Source organism: Salvelinus fontinalis, chromosome 12 (genome assembly GCF_029448725.1).
Source record: "Salvelinus fontinalis isolate EN_2023a chromosome 12, ASM2944872v1, whole genome shotgun sequence".
Taxonomy (NCBI): Eukaryota; Metazoa; Chordata; class Actinopteri; order Salmoniformes; family Salmonidae; genus Salvelinus; species Salvelinus fontinalis.
Window position 1 is genome coordinate 35,016,043 of NC_074676.1, and position 26,082 is coordinate 35,042,124.

The 26,082-nt window shown below is 41.4% G+C and overlaps 1 protein-coding gene across 1 annotated transcript; it reads right to left on the bottom strand.

Annotated features, from left to right (window-relative positions):
- Positions 1-241: 241 nt before the first annotated feature.
- Positions 242-24,950, bottom strand: mef2b (myocyte enhancer factor 2b). The gene is made up of 9 exons (XM_055940517.1): positions 24,673-24,950; positions 11,915-11,998; positions 11,596-11,799; positions 11,148-11,282; positions 10,697-10,886; positions 9,682-9,827; positions 4,692-4,803; positions 4,504-4,612; positions 242-4,148 (listed from the first exon to the last, which is right to left on the bottom strand). The coding sequence occupies exons 2-9, from the start codon at positions 11,966-11,968 to the stop codon at positions 3,821-3,823; spliced, it is 1,278 nt and encodes a 425-aa protein (XP_055796492.1). The 5' UTR covers positions 11,969-11,998; positions 24,673-24,950; the 3' UTR covers positions 242-3,820.
- Positions 24,951-26,082: the final 1,132 nt, after the last annotated feature.

Sequence of the window (26,082 nt, forward strand, 5' to 3'; positions counted from 1 at the left end):
CCTGGTTATTCTAAATTGTAGGGAAATGCTCTAGAGGGAAGAAAATATTCACTGTATGTGATGTTCAGCTGTGATTGTAAGGCATTTTGTATTGTATGCACACTGTATAAAGCTTGTCTGGTTTTATAATGTTCCTTCATTCTTGTTCCCTCAGTTGGAACCTAGTGGTTTGACATGATAGTGAGTGACTAGATGTATTAAATGGAACAATCTTGATAAATAAATGGACATATGAAAGATACACGTAGTAGATAGCATTTTATCGGTCTTCAGATAAATATACACCAAAGGAAATGCTGTGACTTCTGAATCAATGTTTTTTTAAATTACAGTCAATTAGATGTACAGCCTTCAGGTCAAAATAACTTACAAATCAAATAATGCTAATTGAAAGGCAGCCACGTCATTAAAATAAGTATAAAGCCATGGGTTGTTTTGATAAATACTACCAGTGCTGACACTACCCACTGGGCATAAATGTCATTTCAACATATAGTTTTGATATACATTTGGTTGTGTTGTCAACTAATGTAAATTCAACATGAAATCAATAAAAAATGTCACAATGTCATTGTATTTAGGTTAAAAGTTGGGTGAAATAAAGACGAAATTCCTTTACGTTGATGACTTTCTGCAAATCCAATCAGTTTTCCACGTTAATTCAATGTCATCACATTGTTTTTTGTTGTTGAAATGACATGGAAACAATGTTGATTCAACCAGTTTTTGCCCAGTGGTATTGATGTGCTGGAATAACCTGTGTGGTTTTTACTGACAAGTGCTTATATTCAAAAATATGTCAAAAGAACTTTAATGTATCTGCGAGAATACTGTTTGTAACTGAAGTTACTGTTTTTCACTTTCTACATTTATCCACAGTTTAAATAGTTTTGTGTCAGACAAATAAACATTTATCCTGGCAATAATTCCAGGTTGTCAATCAGAACCTGCCCATATACCCTCTGTGTATGTCTTCAATACACTAATTATGCAGTTTTATCTGAATACCATCACAGTGCACTGCATTAACTTGTCACTTTTGCCATGGAAAATCAGATAATTCATTGCCAGTTGTAGCACTAATGGCTGATTCTTTCTGCATTGTCTTGCCTTCAGAGTGATAGTGTGAAATACATTGACCTCTTGTGGACTAAGGAGTTCACTTCAATCTACACACAAACCCACAAGAAACAAAATTATCTTGTATCCATTTTACATTAACTATTTTCAGACTTTTTAAACATAAAATGGATAAATGAAACAATAACACACCACAAATGATCTGCATAAAACACAAAAATCATTAAAAAAATATATATAAAAAACTCACACGAGCAATAAAATGTGTCGTAATGTTTTTTTTCCATAGACAAAAGTTAATTTATGCAGTTTATTTGATAGGTGTCTGATTGTCAACATACCCTATTCCCATTGCCCCACTGAAAATGTGTTTCCTTTTCAGGAATTAATAAATAACTGGAATTTATTTAAACAAAATACAACAGTGCTGAAAGTAGTAAAGCTCAACTTTATAAAATGGTTAAAGTGAATATGGACCTTGAGCATCACAAGCAGGAATAGATTGAAGATGTATGATGATGACTAGTAATGGGGTATTCTTATACGCCATTATATGCTAAATGTTGACTTGTTTTAATTAAATTAAACACAATATCCATTTATAAGAAATAAAGCACATGTTACATTCCCTTTAGTCTTAAATTTGTCATAATTTTGCATTACTAAGGCCAGTGTCCAGAAATAAAGACTTTAACTATGCAGTATATAGTGCAAAAACAAACAGCTTTGCTCAGTAATTTTCTAGCCTTTAAAGGCAACACTAACCCTGTATAATGGAACCAATGATCCAAATCCCTGAGAGACTTATTGATGCACAGATTTTAAATACAAAAATCCATAAGTGCAGATTGCATTTTTGTTTTTCTTTAATCAATTCCTATCCAGACCAACTTCCCACTCACTATCACAGAGGACGTGCCACTATGATAGATGAGTAGGACTGTGGTGCTCCCTAATCGGTCTCCTGTGAGCTCACCACTTCATTGATTTTGGGCTAAAGGCTAAAGCATTAAAGTTATATACAGTGCCTCCGAAAAGTATTCAGACCCCTTGACTTTTTCCACATTTTGTTACATTACAGCCTTATTCTAAAATGTATTAAATAGAAAAAATCCTCAGCAATCTACACACAATACCTCATAATGACAAAACAGATATACCTTATTTACAAACCAAGCCATGAGGTCAAAGGAATTGTCGGTAGATCTCCGAGACAGGATTGTGTTGAGGCACAAATCTGGGGAAGGGTACCAAAAAATGTCTGCAGCATTAAAGGTCCCCAAGAACACAGTGGTCTCCATCATTCTTAAGTTGAAGAAGTTTGGAGCCACCAAGACTCTTCCTTGAGCTGGCCGCCTGGCCAAACTGAGCAATTGGGGGAGAAGGGCCTTGATCAGGGAGGTGACCAAGAACCCGATAATCACTCTGATAGAGCACGAGAGTTCCTCTGGAGATGGGAGAACCTTCAAGGAGGACAACCATCTCTGCAGCACTCCACCATCAGGCCTTTATGGTAGAGTGGCCAGATGGAAGGCACTCCTCAGTAAAATGCACATGACAGTCCGCTTGGAGTTTGCCAAAAGGCACCTAAAGACTCTCAGACCATGAGAAACAAGATTCTCTGGTCTGATGAAAACAAGATTGAACACTTTGGCCTGAATGCCAAGCGTCACGTCTGGAGAATACCTAGCACCATTCCTACGGTGAAGCATGGTGGTGGCAGAATCATGCAGTGGGAATGTTTCTCAGCGGCAGGGACTGAGAGACGAGTCAGGATCGAGGCAAAGATGAACGGAGCAAAGTACAGCGAGATCCTTGATGAAAACCTGCTCCAGCGCACTCAGGACCTCAGACAGGGGTGAGGGTTCACTTTCCAACAGGACAACGATCCTAAGCACACAGCCAACACAATGCAGGAGTGTTTTTGGACAAGTCTCTGAATGTCCTTGAGTGGCCCAGCCAGAGCCCGGACTTGAACCCGATCTAACATCTTTGGAGAGACCTGAAAATAGCTGTGCAGCAACGCTCCCCATCCAACCTGACAGATATTGAGAGGATCTGCAGAGAAGAATGGGAGAAACTCCCCAAATACAAGCTTGTAGCGTCATACCCAAAAAGGCTCGAGGATGCCAAAGGTGCTTCAACAAAGTACTGAGTAAAGGGTCTGAATACTTATGTTAAAAATGTCTAAAAACCTGTTTTTGCTTTGTCATTATGGGGTATTGTGTGTAGATTGATGAAAAAAAACAATTTATTCAATTTTAGAATAAGACTAATCTAACAAAATCTGGAAAAAGTCAAGGGGTCTGAATACTTTCCGAAGGCACTGTAACTGGGGACCTGAATGTAAAGTACTACTCTGAAACACGGTGCTCTAAGAACATGGCTAAATGACTGATACTCCCTCACCCTCTGCTCTGTAGCTCAAACAGGATGAGAGAACCACACTGATATGTGGTTTGACATAACCTCTGACCCCAACACACAGACAAACCAACAAAACCCAACAACAACACACCCAGACAATATATCAGGATCAGGATCAGAGAGGCAGTGACACATGTTCATCACCAACAAGGGAGATTCCAGCCCAGCTCTAAGGGGGGTCTTTCTTTCCTCTGGGATGATGTGAATGAATAAACCTCATCTCCCCATCCTCCTCTCTCTGTGAGTGGGCAACCATGTGGCAGGCTTGGCTTGGCTTGAAGGAGAGTGGGTGGTGTGTGGTAGTTGCTGCCAACTATCTCTGCCATCCATCGCTAATTTCTAATTGCCTCAGGGGCAGCCCCCCTTTCTCCTCTGCCCCTTGCTGAGCCGGGTAGGGAAAACCTCCTTTGGAGAATTCCTCTCTCTCATTGGCTGGGTAGGGTTCCTGGGGGGTGGGGAGAGCAGAATCGGGGGTGCTCATTGGAGAGTGCTGCCTCAGATGTTGCAGCGGCGGAGAGGTCGCAGAGCAGATGCGCTCCGGGGAGGCTCGCTCTGATTTGATGCTGAGGTTGAGGGAGGGGTGAGGAGGAGTGGTGGGGGTGGAGGCCTGAGAGGGGAAAGAGCACCCTCCGCTGGACATCCTGGTACACAGCAAGCAGAAAGAGAAAAGGGAAGAGAATATGCATCACATAGAGCGGGGGTATTCAACTCATACCCTACGAAGTCAGAGGCCTGCTGGTTTTCTGTTCTACCTGATAATTAATTGCACCCAGGTCTAAATTAGTCCCTGATTAGAGGGGAACACTGAAAAAGCGCAGTAGAACTGGCTTTGAGGTCAAAAGTTGAGTTTGAGGGACATAAAGCATGAAATAAATCCACACATGCTATTTTTCCTATAAAGGGCACTAGAAGACTCATAACAACAGCATCATGGTCCATCCTTGTTCAATGTTTAACACTTAGTAATTGAATAAGGTTTTATATCAGTGGTCTTACACTGGGCTGAGGTGGGGTACATGTTGCTCCTGTTGTTGTGCTGTCTGCCACGGGTTTACTGTACCACGCTGTAGACTCACAGCATGGGAGAAACCTGGGTGGCTGTAGTCTGGGACAGAGAATGATTATTTTATATCACTAACCAAGAAGCACATACAGATGTCAGAAGAGCAGAGCTGCAGTCTTACCAGATGGTCCAGCAGTAAGGCCGTAGCCCCCAAGACTCTGGCCCAGCAGACCTGCCTTCCCCATGGTCAGCATGTGGTTCCCTGGGTGCATGCCCTGGTACAGTATGCCTCTCTGAACATTACATGGAGAGAGAAGCATTTACTCAGTTCAAAACAATATAAACTGGGTGGTTCGAGCCCTGAATGCTGATTGGCTAAAAGCCGTGGTATATCAGACCGTATATCATGGGTATGACAAACCATTTATTTCTACTGCTCTTATTATGTTGGTAACCAGTTAGCAACAAGGCACCTCAGGGGTTTGTGATATATGGCCAATATACCACAGCTAAGGGCTGTGACCTAGCACTCCGCGTTGCGTTTTACCTAAGAACAACCCTTAGCCGTGGTATATTGGCCATATACCACACCCCCTCAGGCCGTATTGCTTAAATACAGGCCATGTGAGTAAGTGTGAGAGTGAGAATTATAGTGTACAAGCGTGAGTGTGGTTGGTCCTCTGATTGGCCTTTTGTAATAACATCGTCATTACCCTAATCTCTGATTGGTCTCCTCATAATGACATCATCATAATGACATTGTCATCACTCTGCTCTCTGATCAGTCCCTTCATTATGACATTATCATTAGGAAGTCATCCTAACTGGGGCTGTGGCAGTCATTGCATTTTGTCAGCCGGTGATTGTCAAGCAAATAACTGCCGGTCTCATGGTAATTGACCTTTAATTAACATAAACACATTTAGCATCTCCTGGCTTCCACGCATAGCCTACAAGCCACTGATGCAGACCTTTGGAACACCTACATTTTAAAAAGTCAAATCAATCAATTTAATATAGCCTACACCATCACAATGAATCCATTATTTATTTTAGACAGGTCTAAAGAAACATGGTATGAAGAAAATGTAGTATATTTCAGAAGAACATACTCGGAGTTGTCCTTATGTTAGGACCTGATCTGGCTATGCCATATGGCTGTGGGCTACTCTAGTTCATTTAGCAGACAAGAATTGCTTAGAATTCCGTGGCATTATTTTATAGTATGAATAATACAATTGAACAAAGCTGAATAAAATAGAAAGGATGTTTTCTCCAAATGATTTCTAAGGGCGTGCGCACACGCGGCTATTCTGTATTGAGTGGTTTACAAAGAAATAGGTCCCACTATATGCTTAATTTAGAGCTATTTATGCAACTTTAGTTGTCATACAAACATTGAGCTATATGTTTAGATTTTTAATACGTTCTAAGGCTGCATGAAGCGACTCTAATGATGATAAAAGTTGCATGAAAGGCATGACCTCTGCATTGTTTCTTGCACAGGCTGCACAAACTTCACAGTCTCTCATTCACAATTTGTCAAGCACTTGATAATGCCTCAAATAACTTGACAGAAACCCCCTAGTGTGGCTGTAATGCCTCCTAAAAGAATAAATGCCTTTTGCGGCCAGTGGCCGTTGTGCCCTTGGGCTGAATATAATAATTATAATTCACTTCTCCTGGCTACATGTTCTGATGCACCTCTCACTCACATGGCTCTTTCAGATATCGCAATTCTTATTAGCCAATGCCCTTCACATGATCGGGTTCTTCTCACAGGCATCTATCTCAGCTCCAAAGTAGGCTACAAGTGAAGACAGACACATCGGGGTTGCAACTGTGCGCGTTCTTCTTATCGAATTCCAAGGCGTATATTTAAGATGCTAGAAGAACTCTACACGTTTACTTTTCGTCAGCCAACAAGATGAGTATGCCTAACGAACAGCAAAAGCTTTAGCCTATGTCAATCTACTATCCACCATAGTACAACGGTTGACGTATTCTATTGGTCAACTTGTCCTTCTGTGCGAGAAATAAATATTCCAAACATTTTCTGGGGCAGTTGTGGGTGTAAGGACAGATGCTGGAGACAAGAAGCAAGTGCAGGGAGTGAACATTTAATGAAACACGGACAGGAACAGAATACGGACAGCGTCTGGACAGGGGAAAACAAAACAAAAATAATGTGACACAGGGAAAAAACTGAGGAGCAGACAGATATAGAGGGGCAATCAACAAAGTAAGGGAGTCCAGGTGAGTCCAATGAGTCTTGATGTGCGTAATGATGGTGACAGGTCTGCGTAATGAAGGGCAGCCTGGCGCCCTTGTGTGCCAGAAAGGGGAAGCGGGAGCAGGTGTGACAGTACCCCCCTTCTAGGGGCGCCACCCTGCATCCCACCAGGGCGAGCCTGACGGGCTGGCCGAGGCATGGCGCTGGACTAGCCGGCTGAGGCGTAGAAGCCCGACGAGCCGGCTGAGGCGTGGGAGCCCGACGATCCGGCTGAGGCGTAGAAGCCCGACGAGCCGGCTGAGGCGTGGGAGCCCGACGATCCGGCTGAGACATGAAAGCCTGACGATCCCGCTGGGGCGTGGGAGCCTGATGGGCCGGCTGAGGCATGATGTGGGATGGGAGACTGATGAGCCGGCTGAGGCGTAGGAGCCCGATGAGCCGGCTGAGGCATGACGTGGGATGTGAGCCTGCCGATCCAACCGAGGAAAGGAAACCTCTCGAGCTAGCTAAGGCGTGGAAGCCCGACGAGCCAGCTGAGGCAACCCCTGTTCCATCGGTCACCACCAAAAACAAAAAACAAGAACTCCCTGATGCTTCAAATAGTGGTGTCAGCATTCTGTAAGGACAGGCGCTGGAGACAAGAAGCAAGTACAGGGAGTGAACATTTAATGAAACACGGACAGGAACAGAGTACGGACAGCATCTGGACAGGGGAAAACAAAATGACAATAATGCTGACACGGGTAACAAATTGAGGAGCAGACAGATATAAAGGGGCAATCAACAAAGTAAAGGAGTTCAGGTGAGTCCAATGAGTGCTGATGCGCGTAATGATGGTGACAGGTGTACGTAATGAAGGGCAGCCTGAGGCTAAGTGGGAGCAGGCGTGACAGTGGGATGCGATAGATCCCAGATTAATACAACCACTCACATCAAAAACCTTTTAAAAGAGGCTGATGCATCAGATTAAAACATGTATCTTATAATGCTGATAAAATATTAGGCTATTTCTTCACATCATAAGTGCAGCAACACCAGTTGTAAGCTGATGAATGTGCTTAATTTTAAGAAGTTATTTGGCCACTTTAGTTGTGATACAAACCATATCAAAACATATAGGCCCATGGGCTAGGCTACATGTGGGACTATGATTTCTTTCCTTAATGCACACAAGCTGGACATTATTCACAAATGATAATATATCATCAACAAGTGATAGGCTAACATTGTCACCCATCAGACTATTCTTAATTTAATCTTGTCTTTACATATACAAAATCATATTTGTGTGAAATTAGTTTTGATTTAGAATGGACCATTATCATGCACCTGTCTCGGAACAGGGGCAGGGGAAAAAAAGAGTGCATTCGGAAAGTATTCAGACCTCTTGACTTGTCCCACATTTTGTTAAGTTACAGGCTTATTCTACAATCTAAACACAATACCCCATAATGACAAAGCAAAAACAGGTCTTTAGAAATTTTAGCAAATGTATAAAATAAAATAAATTAAATATCCCATTAACATGAGTATTCAGACCTATGTCCAATCAATTGAATTTACCACAGGTGGACTCCAATTAAGTTGTAGAAACATGTCCCTGAGCTCAATTTCGAGTCTCACAGCAAAGGGTCTGAATACTTATGTTAGTAAGGTATTTCAGTTTTTTATTTTTTATTCATTTGCAAAAATGTCTAAAAAACGGTTTTCACTTAGTCATTATGGGGTATTGTTTGCAGATTGACGAGGAATTTATTTTATTTTATCCATTTTAGAATAATAAAATGTGGAAAAGGAGAAGGGGTCTGAATACTTTCCAAATACACTGTAAATAGCAAATGTAGGACGCTTATTCCATGGTTAATTTTCATGCCAGCCAGACAAGTTATTCTCCTGCTGTAAAGCGAAGCAATGTGCTTAATATTAGGAAAGTTGAGAAATAAACTGATGGGATCCACCTTAATAGAGGCCATCAAAACTCTGTTTCTTATGCAATTGCATAGCCTACAGAAATGTTGCACAACATGAGCTCATGGGCTCTCATAAAGTGTTTGATTTGATTTTCGAATACATTTGCATTGATGTCAGAGTGACTAGAGGGACAATAGAGTGCTGAGTACCAGGCAGTTAGCAAGTTTGGTAGGCTACTATTGACCATCAGCAGCATCAGAGCTTGGAGAAGCCTAGTTACCGTGACTAAACGGTTACATGGAATTTGACTGCTGTCATGACTCGTGACTGCCGGTGTGGTGGTAATATGGTCACCGTAACATAACCCTGATCTCTGATTGGTCCCTTCATAATGACATCAACATAATGATACTGTCATTACCCTGCTCTCTGATTGGTTCATCCTAATGACATCGTCATAACCCTACTCTCTGATTGTTCCATCATAATGAAATCACCATAACCCTGCTCTCTGATTGGTCCATCATAATGATATCATCATTACCCTGCTCTCTGATTGGTTAATCCTAATGACATCGTCATAACCCTACTCTCTGATTGTTCCATCATAATGAAATCACCATAACCCTGCTCTCTGATTGGTCCATCATAATGACATCATCATAACCCTGTTCTCTAATTGGTCCCTAGGTAATGGCATCGTCTTAACCCTGCTCTCTGATTGGTCCCTTCATAATAACATTGTCATAACCCTGCTTAACCCCCAGTAAGACTAGCTGTCGCCATTGGCTTCGGGTAATGGGGATCCTAATAATACAAATTAAAATGTATTTGTTATTGGTCCCTTCATAATAACATCCTCATAACCCTGCTCTCTGATTGGTCCCTTTGCAATGACATTGTCATAACCCTGCTCTCTGATTGGTCCATGAGTGATAGTGAAACTATATTCTGTAGCCTGCAGTACTGCAAAACCTCCTGCTAACCTCTTGTTATGACTGACAAGTAGGATTAAAGAGATCCTTACAGCACTGTTGAGGTTGGCGCGAATGCCACCCATACCAGGGTGGCTCTCTGCCCGCCGGTTGTCATTGCCCAGGTTCAAAGGGGGAGGAGTCTTCATCTCCAAGGCCCGGCTCAGGTTGCCATGGGAGAACATGGAGTAGCCAATACCTTTACAGAGAGAAAACAAATAGGAAGTGAAAAACAGATGTGGGTAGAATAATGTTTCACTCACAGACAGTACACTCATTCACTCTCTCTCAATCTCTCACACTCACTCCACCTGTAAAACAGAAGTTCTTTTTTAGGATTAAACTTTATCTCTTATAGACATGGGGCACTTCAGATTACCAAAACGTACATTGTTAATGTTAACCTCATAATGAAAAATGTATTCACACCTTGATAATAACTACTTTAAGTCAGTAAGCATAATAAGCATTTATTTTATTTTTTTACATACGTTTTGCTCTGATATGTATTGATAAAAAAGGAAAATTACAAGATTCATAATGTACAGTGTAAAGCATTTCAAAATGCAGCGTTAATTGACTAGATAGTTCAGTTGAGATGGCAAACCATTGAGTGGCATTCCTACTACTAACTATAGAGTATGAAAAGTGGAGTTGAGCTCAACTGAGATGACCAGCAGGTGCAACACACTCACTGCTCAGAAACCAAAGATCAGCCTCCAGATGCTGTTTCACTCGTGGAGGGGGGGGGGGGGGGGGGGGGGGGCTGTTTCACACAGCACGTATGCATGCACTCGCACACGCAAACACACACACACACACACACACACACACACACACACACACACACACACACACACACACACACACACACACACACACACACACACACACACACACACACACACACACACACACACACACACACACACACACACACTTCCTGTTTGAACAGCCAGCTGCACAGCACTGAGGTGGCCTCACATTCTGTAGGCAATCAATGACAAGAATGGTACCTCTAACCCTCTAGGAATGTTTGCAAATAAGAACTAGGGGGCCAGGTCTTACCTGAGTGTGGAGACATGAAGGCAGCGTGGCTGTGGGGCCCTGCAGGGCTGGCTGAGCCTGGTCTGGGGCCCAGGGGCTTGAAGGCAGGGGGTCTGTGGGAGCTCAGGCTGGGGTTGGATGAGTTGGGGTATCCATTCTCACAGCCAGCAGTCACCAGGAACTGGGCCTCGGGTGAGAGCAGGGAGGGGGCCTGAGGAGAAATATGGGAGAGTGTCTGTTTCAGTTGAGATCAGAAAGTTAGGTCTATTGCAGCTGCATTGTACTGCTAAAGTGTCTCTTTAAGTACAAAATGTGCTCACTGAGTCAAATTAATGGTTCGACCGTTCAATAGAATCATTTTCTCAAACTGCCATTCTTCACTGAATACAATAAATCAATGAAACAGCTTTAGTCCTTTTACAGCCTTTGGCTCAGACAGCATGTGTTTCATAAGACAAGTGTGAGTAGTTACGTAGTAGCGCTGGCGGGCCAGGGAGAGGTCCATGCCCTCGCTTAGTGAACCGAACTTCTCTGCTGTCACCAGCATTGGCTCTTCAGTGTCCAGCAGCTCTGTCCCGTCCAGACCCAGGCCTTTCCTCCGCAGAGTCTACAGCAACAGGACAGAGAAAAGAGCAGCACACAGACATTACCTTAAGGATACCACATACTACAGCCTGTTTATACTATTGCCTATTTGGGATGACCTAATGATACAGAAGTGGACTGTACCAACATTGTTTTTTCAATGCATTATAGGTTTGCCCAAGTAAGCATTTCATAAGCTTAAGCATTTAAAAATCAAAGCTATCTCAACTTCATTGGGAATTAATGTAATTGGAACCTTGGATATAACAAATGACTATACATACTATATAGGAGAACATGTTGAGTAATGTGTGGACCTAGTAATGTATTTATACCTCCATTATGTCTGTGTTGGTCCTACTCTCGTGAGGCTCGCTGTACTCTGTGTACTTGAGTAGGACCTTGTCCATGTCAGTGCTGGCGTACTGGAACAAACGGTTGGTGCTGTTGAAGATGATGAGGGCAATCTCACAGTCACACAACACACTCAGCTCATACGCCTTCTTCATCAGGCCAAACTTACGCTTGGTGAACGTCACCTGGGGACAGAAACATATTGGTTCAATGTATTTTTTTATCATGTGGGACTGTTTAACTAAACCATGGCAAATACAATAATGATGGAAAGTGATAGAAATAATCAAAGAGTTGTACCTGTCTATTCCGCTGGTCCAGGATACGAGAGATTTGTATTTTCTTCCTTCCCATTGTGATCGCTGTCTGACAGGTGGCTTTACACTGTGAAAAAATATCACATTTTCATCAAAACTCAATAATTTTAACTCATCACCTTTTCATCACATAATAGAGAGAACATTTCACCAGGATATCCCATTGCAATAAATAATCTCTTGTAGATCTCATGGCAACATCAACAAACCATTACACACTCAAACCTGACAAACTTTCAAAAAGCAAACCATATAGTTGAGACCACTGCACTTTGGTATTTTATTAGCATCTCCATTAGCTGTTCAAAAGAGGCAGCTACTCTTCCTGGGGTCCACCCAAAACATGAAACATAATAAAGAACATTAACAGACAAGAACAGCTCCAGGACAGAACTACATACACATAAAAAAGGCACACGTAGCCTACATATCAATACATAGACACAAACTATCCAGGTCAAATAGGGGAGAAGCGTTGTGCCGTAATTTTTGAAACCAGGTTTGCTGTTTATTTGAGCAATATGAGATGGAACGGAGTTCCATGCAATAATGGCTCTATGTAATACTGTACGCTTTCTTGAATTTGTTCTGGATTTGGGGACTGTGTAAAGACCCCCTCTTGTGGGGTAAGTGTGTGTGTCAGAGCTGTAAGTTGACTATGCAAACAATTTGGGATTTTCAACACATGAATGTTTCTTACAAAAAGAAGAAGTGATGCAGTCAGTCTCTCCTCAACTCTTAGCCAAGGGAGACTGGCATGCATAGTATTTATATCAGCCCTCTGATTACAATGAAGAACAAGATGTGCCGCTCTGTTCTGGGTCAGCTGCAACTTAACTAGGTCTTTCCTTGCAGCACTCGACCCCAAGACTGGACAATAACCAAGATAAGAGAAAAAAAGAGCCTGCAGGACTTGCTTTTTGGAGTGTGGTGTCAAAAAAGCAGAGCATCTCTTTATTATGGACAGACCTCTCCCCATCTTTACACCCATTTAATCTATATGTTTTGACAATGACTGTTTACAATCTAAGGTTACGCCAACTAATTTAGTCTCCTCAACTTGTTCAACAGCCACACCATTCATTACCAGATTCAGCTGAGGTCTAGAACTTAGGGAATGAATTGTACCAAATACAATGCTCTTAGTTTTAGAAATGTTCAGGAGCAGTTTATTACTGGCCACCCATTTGACAACAGACTGCAACTCTTTGTTAAGGGTTTCAGTGACTTCATTAGCTGTGGTTACTGATGTGTATATGGTTGAATCATCAGTGTACATGGACACACATGCCAGTGGCAGGTCATTGTTAAAATTGAAAATAGTAGAGGGCCTAGAGAGCTGCCCTGTGGTACAACACACTTTACATTTGACATTAGAGAAGCTTCCATTAAAGAAAACCCTTTGAGTTCTATTAGATAGATAGCTCTGCATCCAAGATATGGCATAAGTTGAAAAGCCATAACACAAGTTTTTCAACAACAGGTTATGGTCAATAATATCAAAAACTATACTTAAATCTAACATTACAGCTCCCACAATCTTCTTCTTATCAATTTATTTCAACCAATCATCAGTAATTTGCGTCAGTGCAGTACATGTTGAGTGCCCTTTTCTATAAGCATGCTGAAAGTCTGTTGTTAATTTGTTTACAGAGAAATAGCATTGTATTTGGTCAAACACCATTTTTCCAACAGTTTGCTAAGAACTGGCAGCAAGCTTATAGGTCTGCTGTTAGAACCAGTAAAGGCTGCTTTACCACTCTTGGGTAGTGGAATTATTTTTGCTTCCCTCCAGGCCTGAGAAAAAAGACATTCCTCTAGGATCAGATTAAAATATGACAGAGAGGAGTGGCTATAGAGTCAGCTACTATCCTCACTAGATTTCCATCTAAGTTGTCAATGCCAGGAGGTTTGTCGTTATTGATCGATAACAATAATTTTTCCACCTCTCCCACACTAACTTTACAAAATTCAAACTTGCAATGCTTTTCTTTCATTATTTGTGTTTTTATGTATGAATACCATGGCTCACTGTTCGTTGTTTGCATTTCCTGCCTAAGTTTGCCCACTTTGCCAATAAAATAATAATTAAATGGTTTTGTGATGAATAAGCCATCTGATTCGATGAAAGATGGAGTTGAACTTGTCTTTCTGCCCATAATTTTATTTAAAGTACAATGTTTTTTTCCATCATTCTTTATATCATTGATCTTGGCTTCATAATACAGTTTCTTCTTTTTGTTGAGTTTAGTCACATAATTTCTCAATTTGCAGTAAGTCAACCAGTCAGGTGTGCAGCCAGTCTTATTAGCCACTCCTTTTGCCCCATCTTTTTTAACCATACAGTTTTTCAATTCTTCATCAATCCATGGAGCCTTAAGGGTTCTAACAGTCAGTTTCTTAACAGGTCCATGTTTATCAACAATTGGAAGAAGCAATTTCATAAATTCATCAAGTGCAGCATCTGGATGCTTCTTATTAATCACATCAGACCAACAAATATTTTTAACATCATCCACATAACTCACAGCAAAATCTTTTGTATGATCACAGCTTTTGGAACTTTGGCTTACCTGGATATAGCCACTATATTGTGATCACTGAATCCAATGGGTACGGATACAGCTTTAGAACAAAGTTCTACAGAATTAGTAAGAATGTGATCGATACATGTGGATAATCTTGTTCCTGTAGTGTTTGTAAACACCATGGTAGGTTGATTAATAACCTGAACAAGATTACAGGCACTGGTTACAATGAGAAGCTTCCTCTTGAGCTGACAACTTGATGAAAACCAGTCAATATTCAGGTCCCCAAGAAAGTAGACCTCTCTGTTTACATCACATACACTACCAAGCATTTCACACAAATTATTTAGATACTGACTGTTAGCACTTAGTGGCCTATAGCAACACCCCAAAGAAAAGGCTTTAGATATGCCAAGAGTCCTGCAACCACAACACTTCAATAACACTTGACATAAGATCCTCTCTAAGCATTATATGGATATGGCTCTGAATATACACAGCAACACCTCCCCCATAAGCATTGCTGTCTCTTCTATAGATGTTTTATCCTTATATTGCTACTGCTGTATCATCAAATTAATTATGTAAGTGAGTCTCAGAAATGGCTAATATATTCATATTATCTAATGTCAGCAAGTTATTGATTTCATGAACCTTATTTCTAAGGCTAAATATATTATTTTCAGCCCTTTCCTGGTAGCTTTTTAGAGATCGACATTATATGTAAAAGAGCTAACAAAGCAAGAGAAATGTCTCTGTGCAGGGTAGGCCCCTACACAGTGGTGTCACTCAACCTTATCAAAATAAGAGCACCAACCACCATACAGTATGGGAAAATGTCATCTGTTTTCCCCCTCGTCATTGCAGCCTATTTATTTATACCCTGATGAGGCGATAGGGGCTAAAGTTAGAGCAGGCCCATGCAAGGCTGGCACTCCCTTAGTCTGGGTTACCCCGGGACCAGTGTACACCAGCCAGCTCCCTGTAAGGTGGAATAGAGCAAAATAAAATAAAAAGTGTGTTTTAGACCAGGAAAAGTTGCAAACCACCCCCTCTTCTCCCATGTTCAGGCAGTTCTGGGGGTGGGGTGGGTCCAATGGCAGCCTATTTGCAAAGCTGGGAATGACAGTTGAGAACACTGTAAAGCGATCTAAATGACTTGTTTCAAGTAAAAAACTAAGTGAATTGTTGAAACATTTGTTTGTTTTTTAAAGAGCAATCCAACCACTTTTCAACCTCATTCTTATTTCCTCCAGCACAATACCAGTGTCTATATATGTAAAAACTGTGACTTTCTACATTTTGTAGAAAAAAATATAACGTTATCAAAGTCATCAAAAGTTACAACCTTTTTTTCTTTTTTTAACACTATGAGATTCGAGGTGACGTGGAGAGCAAGAAAATACCTCTTTCCGGGGAGAAACTCGTTGCAGGTTTTGGAAAATCACTGTTTTTCTTACTTTCAATTCTACCCTGTGATTTCACAGAGAAACATTTTTTAAGACCATTTTTTTCGTTTTAACCACAAATCATAGAAACACGCCGTTTTCACATACAGTGCATTCGGAAAGTATTCAGACCCCTTGACTTTATCCACATTTTGTTATGTTAGTATTATTTTAAAATGGATAAAATAAAATAAAATCCTCATCAATCTACACAAAATACCCCATGATGACAAAGCAAAAACAGCTTTTACGTTTTTTGCTCATTTATTAAACTTAAAATGGAAACATCATATTTACATAAGTATTCAGACCCAGTACTCAGTACTTTGTTGAAGCACCGTTGGCAGCGATTACAGCCTGGCACACCTGTATTCGGGGAGTTTCTCGCATTCTTCTCTGCAGATCAGATTGGATGGGGAGATTGGACGGGGAGCGTCGCTGCACAGCTATTTTTAAGTCTCGCCAGAGATGTTCGATCGGGTTCAAGTCCGGGCTCAGGCTGGGTCACTCAAGGACATTCAGAGACTTGTCCCGAAGCCACTCCTGCGTTGTCTTGGCTGTGTGCTTAGGGTCGTTGTCCTGTTGGAAGGTGAACCTTCACCCCAGTCTGAGGTCCTGAGCGCTCTGGAGCAGGTTTTCATCAAGGATCTCTCTATACTTTGCTCCGTTCATCTTTGCCTCAATCTTGACTAGTCTCCCACTCCCTGCCACTGAACAGCACCCCCACAGCATAATGCTGCCACCCCCATGCTTCACCGTAAGTATAGTGTCAGGTTTTCTCCATACGTGACACTTGGCATTCAGTCCAAAGAGTTCAATCTTGGTTTCATCAGGCCAGAGAATCTTGCTTCTCATGGTCTGAGAGTCCTTTAGGGGCCTTTTGGCAAACTCCAAGCTGGCTGTCATTTAGGGGCCTTTTACTGAGGAGTGGCTTCCGTCTGGTCACCATAAAGGCCCGATTGGTGGAGGGCTGCAGAGATGGTTGTCCTTCTCGAAGGTTCTCCCATCTCCTCAGAGGAACTCTGTAGTTCTGTCAGAGTGACCATCAGATTCTTGGTCGCCTCTCTGACCAAGGCCCTTCTCCCCTGATTGCTCATTTTGGCCAGGTGGCTAGCTCTAGGAAGAGTCTTGGTGATTCGAAACTTCTTCCATTTGAGAATGATGGAGGCCACTGTGTTCTTGGGGACCTGTAATGCTGCAGACATTTTTGGTACCCTTCCCCAGATCTGTGCCTCGACATAATCCTGTCTCGGAGCTCTACGGTACACCTGCTTTGAAGGGCTGGTCATGGCTCACATCAACAGCATCCTCCCGGATACCCTAGACCCACTCCAAATAGCATACCGCCCCAACAGATCCACAGATGACACAATCTCAATCACACTACACACTGCCAGTTCACACCTGGACAAAAGAAACACCTATGTGAGAATGCTGTCCATTGACTACACCTCATCATTCAACACCATAGTGCCCACAAAGCTCATTACTAAGCTAAGGACCCTGGGACTAAACACCTCCCCATGAAGAGGGCACGACAAAACCTTTTCCTCCTCAGGAGACTGAAAAGATTACGCATGGGTCCCCAGATCCTCAAAAATTTCTACAGCTGCACCATCGAGATCATCTTGACCGGTTGCATCACCGCCTGGTATGGCAACTGCTCGGCATCTAACCGTAAGGCACTACAGTAGGGTAGTGCGTACGGCCAGTACATCACTGGGGCCAAGCTTCCTGCCATCCAGGACCTATATAATAGGCAGTGTCAGAGGTAAGCCCATACAATCATCAGAGACTCTAGTCACCCAAGTCATAGACTGTTTTCTCTGCTACCGCATGGCAAGCGGTACCAGAGCACCAAGTCTAGGACCAAAAGGCTCCTTAACAGCTTCTACCCCCAAGCCTTAAGAATGCTGAACAATTAATCAAATGGCCACCGGACTATTTACATTGACACCCCCCGCTCCCCTCCAGTTGTTTTATACACTGCTGCTATTCACTGTTTATTATCTATGCATAGTCACTTCACCCCTACCTACATCTGCACTGTTGGTTAAGGGCTTGTAAGTAAGCATTTCACAGTAAGGACTACACTTGTTGTATTCGGCACGTGACAAATAAAGTTTGATTTGACTTTTTTCCTTCGACCTCATGGTTTTGTTTTTGCTCTGACATGCACTTTCAACTGTGGAACCTTATATAGACAGGTGTGTGCCTTTCCAAATCATGTCCAATCAATTGAATTTACCACAGGTTGACTCCAATCAAGTTGTAAGAACATCTCAAGGATGTTCAATGGAAAGAGGATGCACCTGAGCTCAATTTCGAGTCTCATAGGAAAGGGTCAGAATACTTATGTAAATAAGGTATTTCTGTTTTTTAGTTTTAATACATTTGCAAAAATGTATAAAAACCTGTTTTCGCTTTGTCATTATGAGGTATCGTGTGCAGATTGATGAGGAGAATTATATATTTCATCCATTTTAAAATAAGGCTGTAACGTAACAAAATGTGTAAAAATGGAAGGGGTCTGACTACTTTCCTAATGCACTGTATTATAGACATTGGTATGGTGCTGAAGATAATGAGTTTGAGGTTGAAAAGTTGCGGAGTTGCCCTTTAAGGTACAGTATATGCTTGCATTGTTAGCACACCAATAAGTTACAGATCAAGATCAAGAAATCACATTCAGCACCTTACTGCAAAGTAAGTGATAACAATACCGGTCGTATATCACACAAAATGTTTGTGTTTTATTGCTTGAGATAAGTTGATTGTTGAGATCAGAAAGTAAGGCCTATTGCAGCTCTCTGCATCCCTATCCTCAGCTGGATTGGCCGTAGCTGCAGGCTGTCTAAGCAGCTGACTGAACTGTACTGTCTCTACTGATGCAAAGCCCAGAGGAGTATTCCCCTCGTTTTCCTCTCATATTGGGCATGTATGACCTCCTCTATATTTAGAGGCTACATCCAAATTGTGAGTGAACGGATATGGTGCCGGTGTTCCCACGACCCCCAGAGTCCCCCAGAGTGCCTGCTGCCCCCTCGCCCATGCTTGGCAGACAGGCACTATGGGCATTTCTGAGGAATCCACCTCTGTGCACCTATCATTACCTTATAAAGTATCCACTGGACTTAGCCTCTACAGACAAGACACTCTCACCTATCACACTGTAAAACGCAACAGAATCAATGTTTTAATTCATACATCGTTGGCACTCACAAAATGTTCTATGAATGAAAACTCTTTACGAATAATACCGCTTTATTAAGACTGCCAGAATTAGAAAGTAGACAAGTCTAATAAATCTATAGTGCAGCGTACTAGTAACAGGTACTGGGCCAAATTAGTGGTAACTGCTCTGATATTGGATTGCATAAACAAGACGTCCACCAAGAACACACCAAATGACTGCACCATTTATGATTGCATCACCTTGCATTGTAATGAATGAAAATAACTGTGGCGCCATTACACTATACAACCAACTGTTGTGACATCCCTCCCACTCTGTCTGCTGGGATGCTTTTTGCAGGAGCCCAGTGGGCAGAGCTGGGAGGATTGTCAGTTGATGTGGCGCACCTGGGAAGCCTTGGCCTGCAGGCTATTAAGGGTGAGCACATCAGCCAACATTCTCTCTTCCCTGACTGGCAGGTTGGCTTCCACCACCTTTTGGGTTTTTAGTTGGTTTTCACCATACAACACCCTGCATACACTACTGATCCTACAGACATCCATAGCTTATGTTATATTTTTGTATTTAGCATTATTTAGTTTAATACATGTATTACTTTTAACATTTAAGTCAGGCGTGGTTTCTTTTTGTTGTTACGAACTATGAGCCAGGTCATAACACTGCACCCAATTTGGGTTATTTGGTAATCCAGCACTGGTTAAATAGTGGACAGAACACATCTTATTTTGACCCAGCTAGTTGGGTTGCGTGAATAACCCAACATGTTGAGTTGTTGGGATTACCCAAACATGGGTTAATTTAAGCATAATTTTGATATTTTTTACTCTCATGCTGGGTTGACCTAGCAGCTGTTTCTTTTTTAATGCAATCTTTGGTGTAATTTCAGGTGGTGTGGCTTGTAGGGGCGTGGCTTTCAGCAAGCTCTTATTGGCAAGCCATAAGAGTAAATGTAGGTTAAGTTTGCATAATGCAAAGAGCATTGTTTATTATTTTTTTTACACATTCTTCTTTAATATTTTGATGATTTATTACGGATTATAATAAGATATACCACCTTATTGCATCCCAACAATGGGATTTACATAGACTTTCAGGAAGCTCATACACTTCTGTAAGCATCATTGAAACTACAAACATTTTAATATCCAACCTTCACATGTGACAACTATGCAACAGAACAGATGAACAGGAATGACATTTACACTCATGGGTGGTTAAAAAGAATTGTCTGAATGCCAAGCCCCTACTAAACTACGCCTCTAGTCTACTGATCTGACCCGCTGGGTCATAGCTCAATAACCCAGCACCAATAACCAAGCAGTTTTTATAGAAAAGAACCCAACTAAGTGAACCAACGCCTGCAACCCAGCAGTTGGGTCAACCAAACAACCCAGCAGTTGAGTCAACCAAACAACCCAGCAGTTGAGTCAACCAAACAACCCAGGAGTTGAGTCAACCAAACAACCCAGCAGTTGAGTCAACCAAACAACCCAGCAGTTGAGTCAACCAAACAACCCAGCAGTTGAGTCAACCAAACAACCCAGCAGTTGAGTCAACCAAACAACCCAGCAGTTGAGTCAACCAAACAACCCAGCAGTTGGGTCAACCAAACAACCCAGCAGTTGGACCAACCAAACAACCCAGCAGTTGAGTCAACCAAACAACCCAGCAGTTGGGTCAACCAAACAACCCAGCAGTTGAGTCAACCAAACAACCCAGCAGTTGGGTCAACCAAACAACCCAGCAGTTGGGTCAACCAAACAACCCAGCATTTTTTTTGGAGTGTAGCAGGCCTACATTTTCTTCTGCAGAAGATAGTATCTCACCTCAAATGTAAATTAAGAGAATAGAGGGAAGTGGGAGATCTGAGCTAAAGAGAAGCCAGAGATCTTTATCACATAGGGGTTTACAGAAAGTTCCTTTCTCTCAAATATAACTTCTCACCACAGACAACCCCTACCTCTCACAGCCAGGCAAATATTGCATTTACCTCCCCTAAACGGTGAGGACTTGGCCTTCTCAGAGTGGTTTCGAATGTTTCTCAAACCACTACAGCCAGTAAACCCGCACACGCCTAATGTCACCTAATTCTGGATAATGCAGTCTGTATGACAACTGCCGCTCAATGTCACAAAAAGGCTAAAAACAGCCAAGGAGGACAGCAATGTAGCTGTCAGCAAGAGTTTCACTGTCTGTAAAATCATTAGTGTTGATGAGAATATACATTTAGCTGCCTTGGGAGCTAATGACCACATTTTATTGTCTTAATTTCTGATGACACTATACATACACTTTTTTACACTCCAGAGATCCTGGTATCTACGACCAAGACCAGCTAAGATCCTTTATTGATGTCACTTGTTAAATCCACTTCAATCAGTGTAGATGAAGGGGAGAAGACAGGTTAAAAAAGGATTTGTAAGCCTTGAGACAATTGAGACATGGATTGTGTATATGTGCCATTCAGAGGGTGAATGGGCAAGACAAAATATGTGTCTTTGAATGGGGTATGGTAGTGGGTGCCAGACACACCGGTTTGTGTCAAGAACTGCAACGCAGCTGGATTTTTCATGCTCAACAATTTCCTGTGGGTATCAAGAATGGTCCACCACCCAAAGGACATCCAGCCAACTACACACAACTATGGGAAGCATTGGAGTCAACATGGGCCAGCATCCCCGTGGACCAGTTTCGACACCTTGTAGAGTCCATGCCCCGATGAATTGAGGCTGTTCTGAGGGAATAGTGCAATAATTGCACGCATACAGGGTCTACAGCTCCTAGGGACCGAGAGCAGCTTCCTCTGACATCTTCCCAAAGGCCAGACAGTGGAAACGAGACCATTACACACTAACAGAGCAGGCCTCTAACACAGTCAGGCTCTCTCTCCCAAAGACACCCTGCAGTCCCTGGAGACAGGGACAGACTAATTGCTGAGTGTCTCACTGAGACAACACGGGGTGAACACCAACAACAAACTGTTGTGTCATTACCAGTCAACGCTGTAGCACTACTTCATGAGTGGGGGACTTGATACAGAGGCGTTACTTCTCACTAACACACTGAATGTTAATTCCAGTGAATGTTAAATGGGAACTTACTCATGAACACTGATACTTACTGTATCTTTACACGACGATAATAACTGTGTCATGCACATTCCATTAAAAATAAATATGTTTTGTGCTAATGTTTACTCTTTGCAATAACCATATATTTACCCTTTTAGGCTTATAACTTTGAATAGAGAAACATAGATTTAGGTTACAGTATGATTCAACTACCATACAATATTAGCTGGAAATAAGCATACAAGCAGAGCATATGGCACCTGACCAGGCCAAAGCCCAACACATTTTTTCAGTATTAGTTGTTGATGCTTCTGCCAGTCATTTCAGCTCAATGGCAAGATGAGAAACCAGGTCTCAAAATAGAAGGCAGAAATCCTATTTGCATAACCCAATACATAAAGCCCCTAAGCCAAGGCAACCATGCCGACGCAAACATTTATTGACTCTACACAATTATCATCAACAAACCTCAACTATAAAAATTTGAAATTAAAAAAAATACTTGTGAGGCATGAAGTTAACACTTAATTTATTGTGTGTATCACACATTTATGTATCACACATTAAGGTTTGCATGAAATCTGGGATAAAGACAGATTTTATTTTATTTTATACAGTATACATTTGTGAGACTGATTTATGGTTGAAAAATCAACATTTTACCCCATGTGTATTTAAAATGTAGTGATATAGCAGGGTCAGACAGTTCATACGCTTCGTTACATTCAATCACTCCCTGGCTGGACCTTTGCAAAACTGAGGTGTGAAAATATTTGGCTAATTTTAACAGGAGATAATTCAATTTCCTGGTTATTTTGGATTGAGACAGAATAGAAACACACTATGGGTAGGACAACTGATTATTCAGGACTGGCTTTTGGGATTTTTGATGACCATAGAGACCATAGTGTCATGTCAAGACTATACTGTCATTTCTCAGCTTAGAAAACGTAGAGAGAGACAGTGAGGTACTCATGATGACTGCACAAGGGTCAACAGGTTCAATACTGAGTGACCAAGTTTTGTGGTTTTATTATGAAACCAAGAGGTCAAAGATGCTCTCTTTCAGAACAAACATATGCTGTCCATGGAAAATCAACTTGACCACAAGAATAACAAACACAGAGGTTGTCAAGTCATGCAAATAATTTTAACTGTTCAGTACGCAATAAACACATATTTATTGCAATTGAGCATTGGAAATATTTCCGTATTTTACAGAAAACGGTTGATTCTTAAATATTCTACTTTGAATACATGTTTTTCTTTATGGATCCTAACCACATAATGTGTGTCTTTCTATTGCTGTTTGCACATTCTCTGTTAGCAATGCTTTGATGCAAGTTTAGATTTTTGCAAAGCTGAATGAGATTAAAGTGTAAGCATAAAGAAAATGAATTTAAACAGCCACTGGACCAGATTCCACTGAACATATTTGCAGCACAGAGAATCTTTCCATCAGGATAGAAAAGCCTGCCTCCCTATTGTGACAGTATCATTTACACCCACTAAGCCACTGGCATCATCTAAAATAGATGTAGTGCTTACAAAAAACAGTGTATAAATGTTCTCTAGCATTTAAAAATGCACCATAACATGTGCATTACTTAACAAAATGTTGTACATGCAATGGGAATGAAATAACAACAAACACAATACACCCCTCACCCCAAATATCCATTATTTATGCACACTATAAATGTTATATTTGTCAGTCATTATTATGATGTGTAGATAAATTAGCTGAAAGTTTCATGTCTTGTTGGGTATACTTGGCGCATTATATGTTCCACAACTGTAAATATGCATACATCTTGCTATCCCTTTCCTTTCATCTTCAATTTTCACACAAATATTATCTGACTGAGGTATGACTCAGTGGGATACAGCTATAGAATGAACATGTATTACTATTTATCATGCAAACATTAGCCTAGTTCTACTTTTTCCATTACTTGCTTCATTGGATGAAATCTCACTTTTCAACTGCTTGAACACTACTATTAGCTTCTTGCTAACATTTAGAAAAATCATATATTTAATCCTATCAGGGGGTTATAACTATCTCTTTTCGCCAAGAGGAAACCATCAATAAAAACAGACCTACTGGTGATTGCCCATTAAATGTATCAAGTGAAATTCTGTGTCAAGCACAGCATAAGCAGGCACATGACAGTCTTACATAATTATACAACTGGGCAACAGCACTATAAATACAGCTGTGAGGCCTGCGTGTGTTGTTGCTAATAATAAATAAGACTGCCAAATAATGACTGAATTGCTTACGTCATTCAAAAATACTCGGTTAATAATAGCCCTGTCCCAGAGTTAGGCATTCCTAAGTATCTATCTAAGTTACTTACATAGTAATAGCATGTGACTATGCAATAACTTACAGTATCCTCAGAATATAAAATGTATTTTAGGCAACTCGGAGAGTAAATGTGTTAAATGTTGTTTTGACAGAGGAAAACAACAAAGGTATGCACTCAGCTCACCTATTCTTTGATGTTTCTCCAGTGTCACGTTTTTCCCTTTTTCTTTACTGTAGGCTCTGCGTTTGACCCGGTATTTAGTGAGAAATTACGACAGCAGAGTATATTACTAGTTTGTTTCCTGTCTCAAAATTATTCAAGAGCTCTTCCGCCGCCTCGTTGAAGTGAATAGAATACGCAGTTCCGTAGAGGTGTCCACTTGATGCTCGAGGACGATGATTCAGGAGCGCTTCTTCCAACCGCGCGCACATCTCCGGCAGCAACAGCTGGCTGCAGCCCATTTGTAAATTACCATGTATACCGCCCCTCGTCTGTGCCCATTGGCTTAGCGCTGATACACTCATCCGCCTCCGCTAGCCAACATTTCAGTTGACGAGAGACTACAGAACTAGGCTACAATTCAATGAAGGCTGTCACAACTGATGCTCCAAATAGTTTGTGTCAATATGACATGCTTGCTTCTTACTTTTTATGTTATTGTTAGATGTGATATTTTCATCATACGCATTACTGTACATGACAAGACATGGACATGTTATATTATAACACATGGTAATAAATTAGGAAAATGTTTTATGAGATTAAAGAGCGACTGGCCCTAAAACCCAACTTATCATTTTGAAAACGGCCCATGTGGCATCAAAATGAGTCAGAAACATGTATTTTAATGTAAAAATGTACTAAAAAGTGTAAATAGGATAACTTTGGTCATAAAGTCAGTCTCAGTGCGTCACAAGTAGGCCTAAATTAAGGTTGGGGTTGGATTACAAATATGTCATATGCCAAACTCCTCCTGCAAATCGCCTCTCAGCCCACTTCGCTTCCCTTCATTGAATGGGGCTCCTTTGTTTCATCGCCTCCAATGCGTTCAAAGGATCATGGCCTTTTTAGACTGAAAGCCCTATACTGATTGACCATGCATGCTTCCAGCAGGATGCAGAGCTAACTGGGTTGCATGCCCTGCCAAAGGACCAGTGGTGGAAAAAGTGCCCAATAGTCATTCTTGAGTAAAAGTAAAGATACCTTCATGGAAAATTACTCAAGTAAAAGTGAAAGTCACCCAATAAAAAACAACATGAGTAAAAGTCGAAAAGTATTTGGTTTTAAATATACAAAGGTGGGTATCTTAACATGTCCAGCAATATGATTGCAATGGTTTAGCAACCTCCAAAAATAATTCCATTCACTGTTCACTTGCTATTTTCACAGTTTGTCAGGCAAGACCTCAGAATGAGTGGTTCATGCGACACAAGTACCCTTGTTACACCTCCTATGTTGTTGCCAGTCCCCCTCAACTCCTATGAAAAGGATACGCCATCATGAGGCCTCTAATAGGGACCCGAGTTACTTCCCTGATGACACAGCGGCTTCATCAACAATGACAGGTAATGTGTGTTATGTGAAAAGTTGTAG

Coding starts and splice junctions, on each gene's coding strand:
- mef2b (XM_055940517.1), bottom strand. CDS start 11,968: ATGGGAAGGAAGAAAATACAAATCTCTCGTATCCTGGACCAGCGGAAT. Junction 11,800..11,914: donor TGGACCAGCGGAATAGACAG/GTACAACTCTTT, acceptor TTCTGTCCCCAG/GTGACGTTCACCAAGCGTAA. Junction 4,804..9,681: donor GCGCCAACCTCAACAGTGCT/GTAAGGATCTCT, acceptor TGTAATGTTCAG/AGAGGCATACTGTACCAGGG.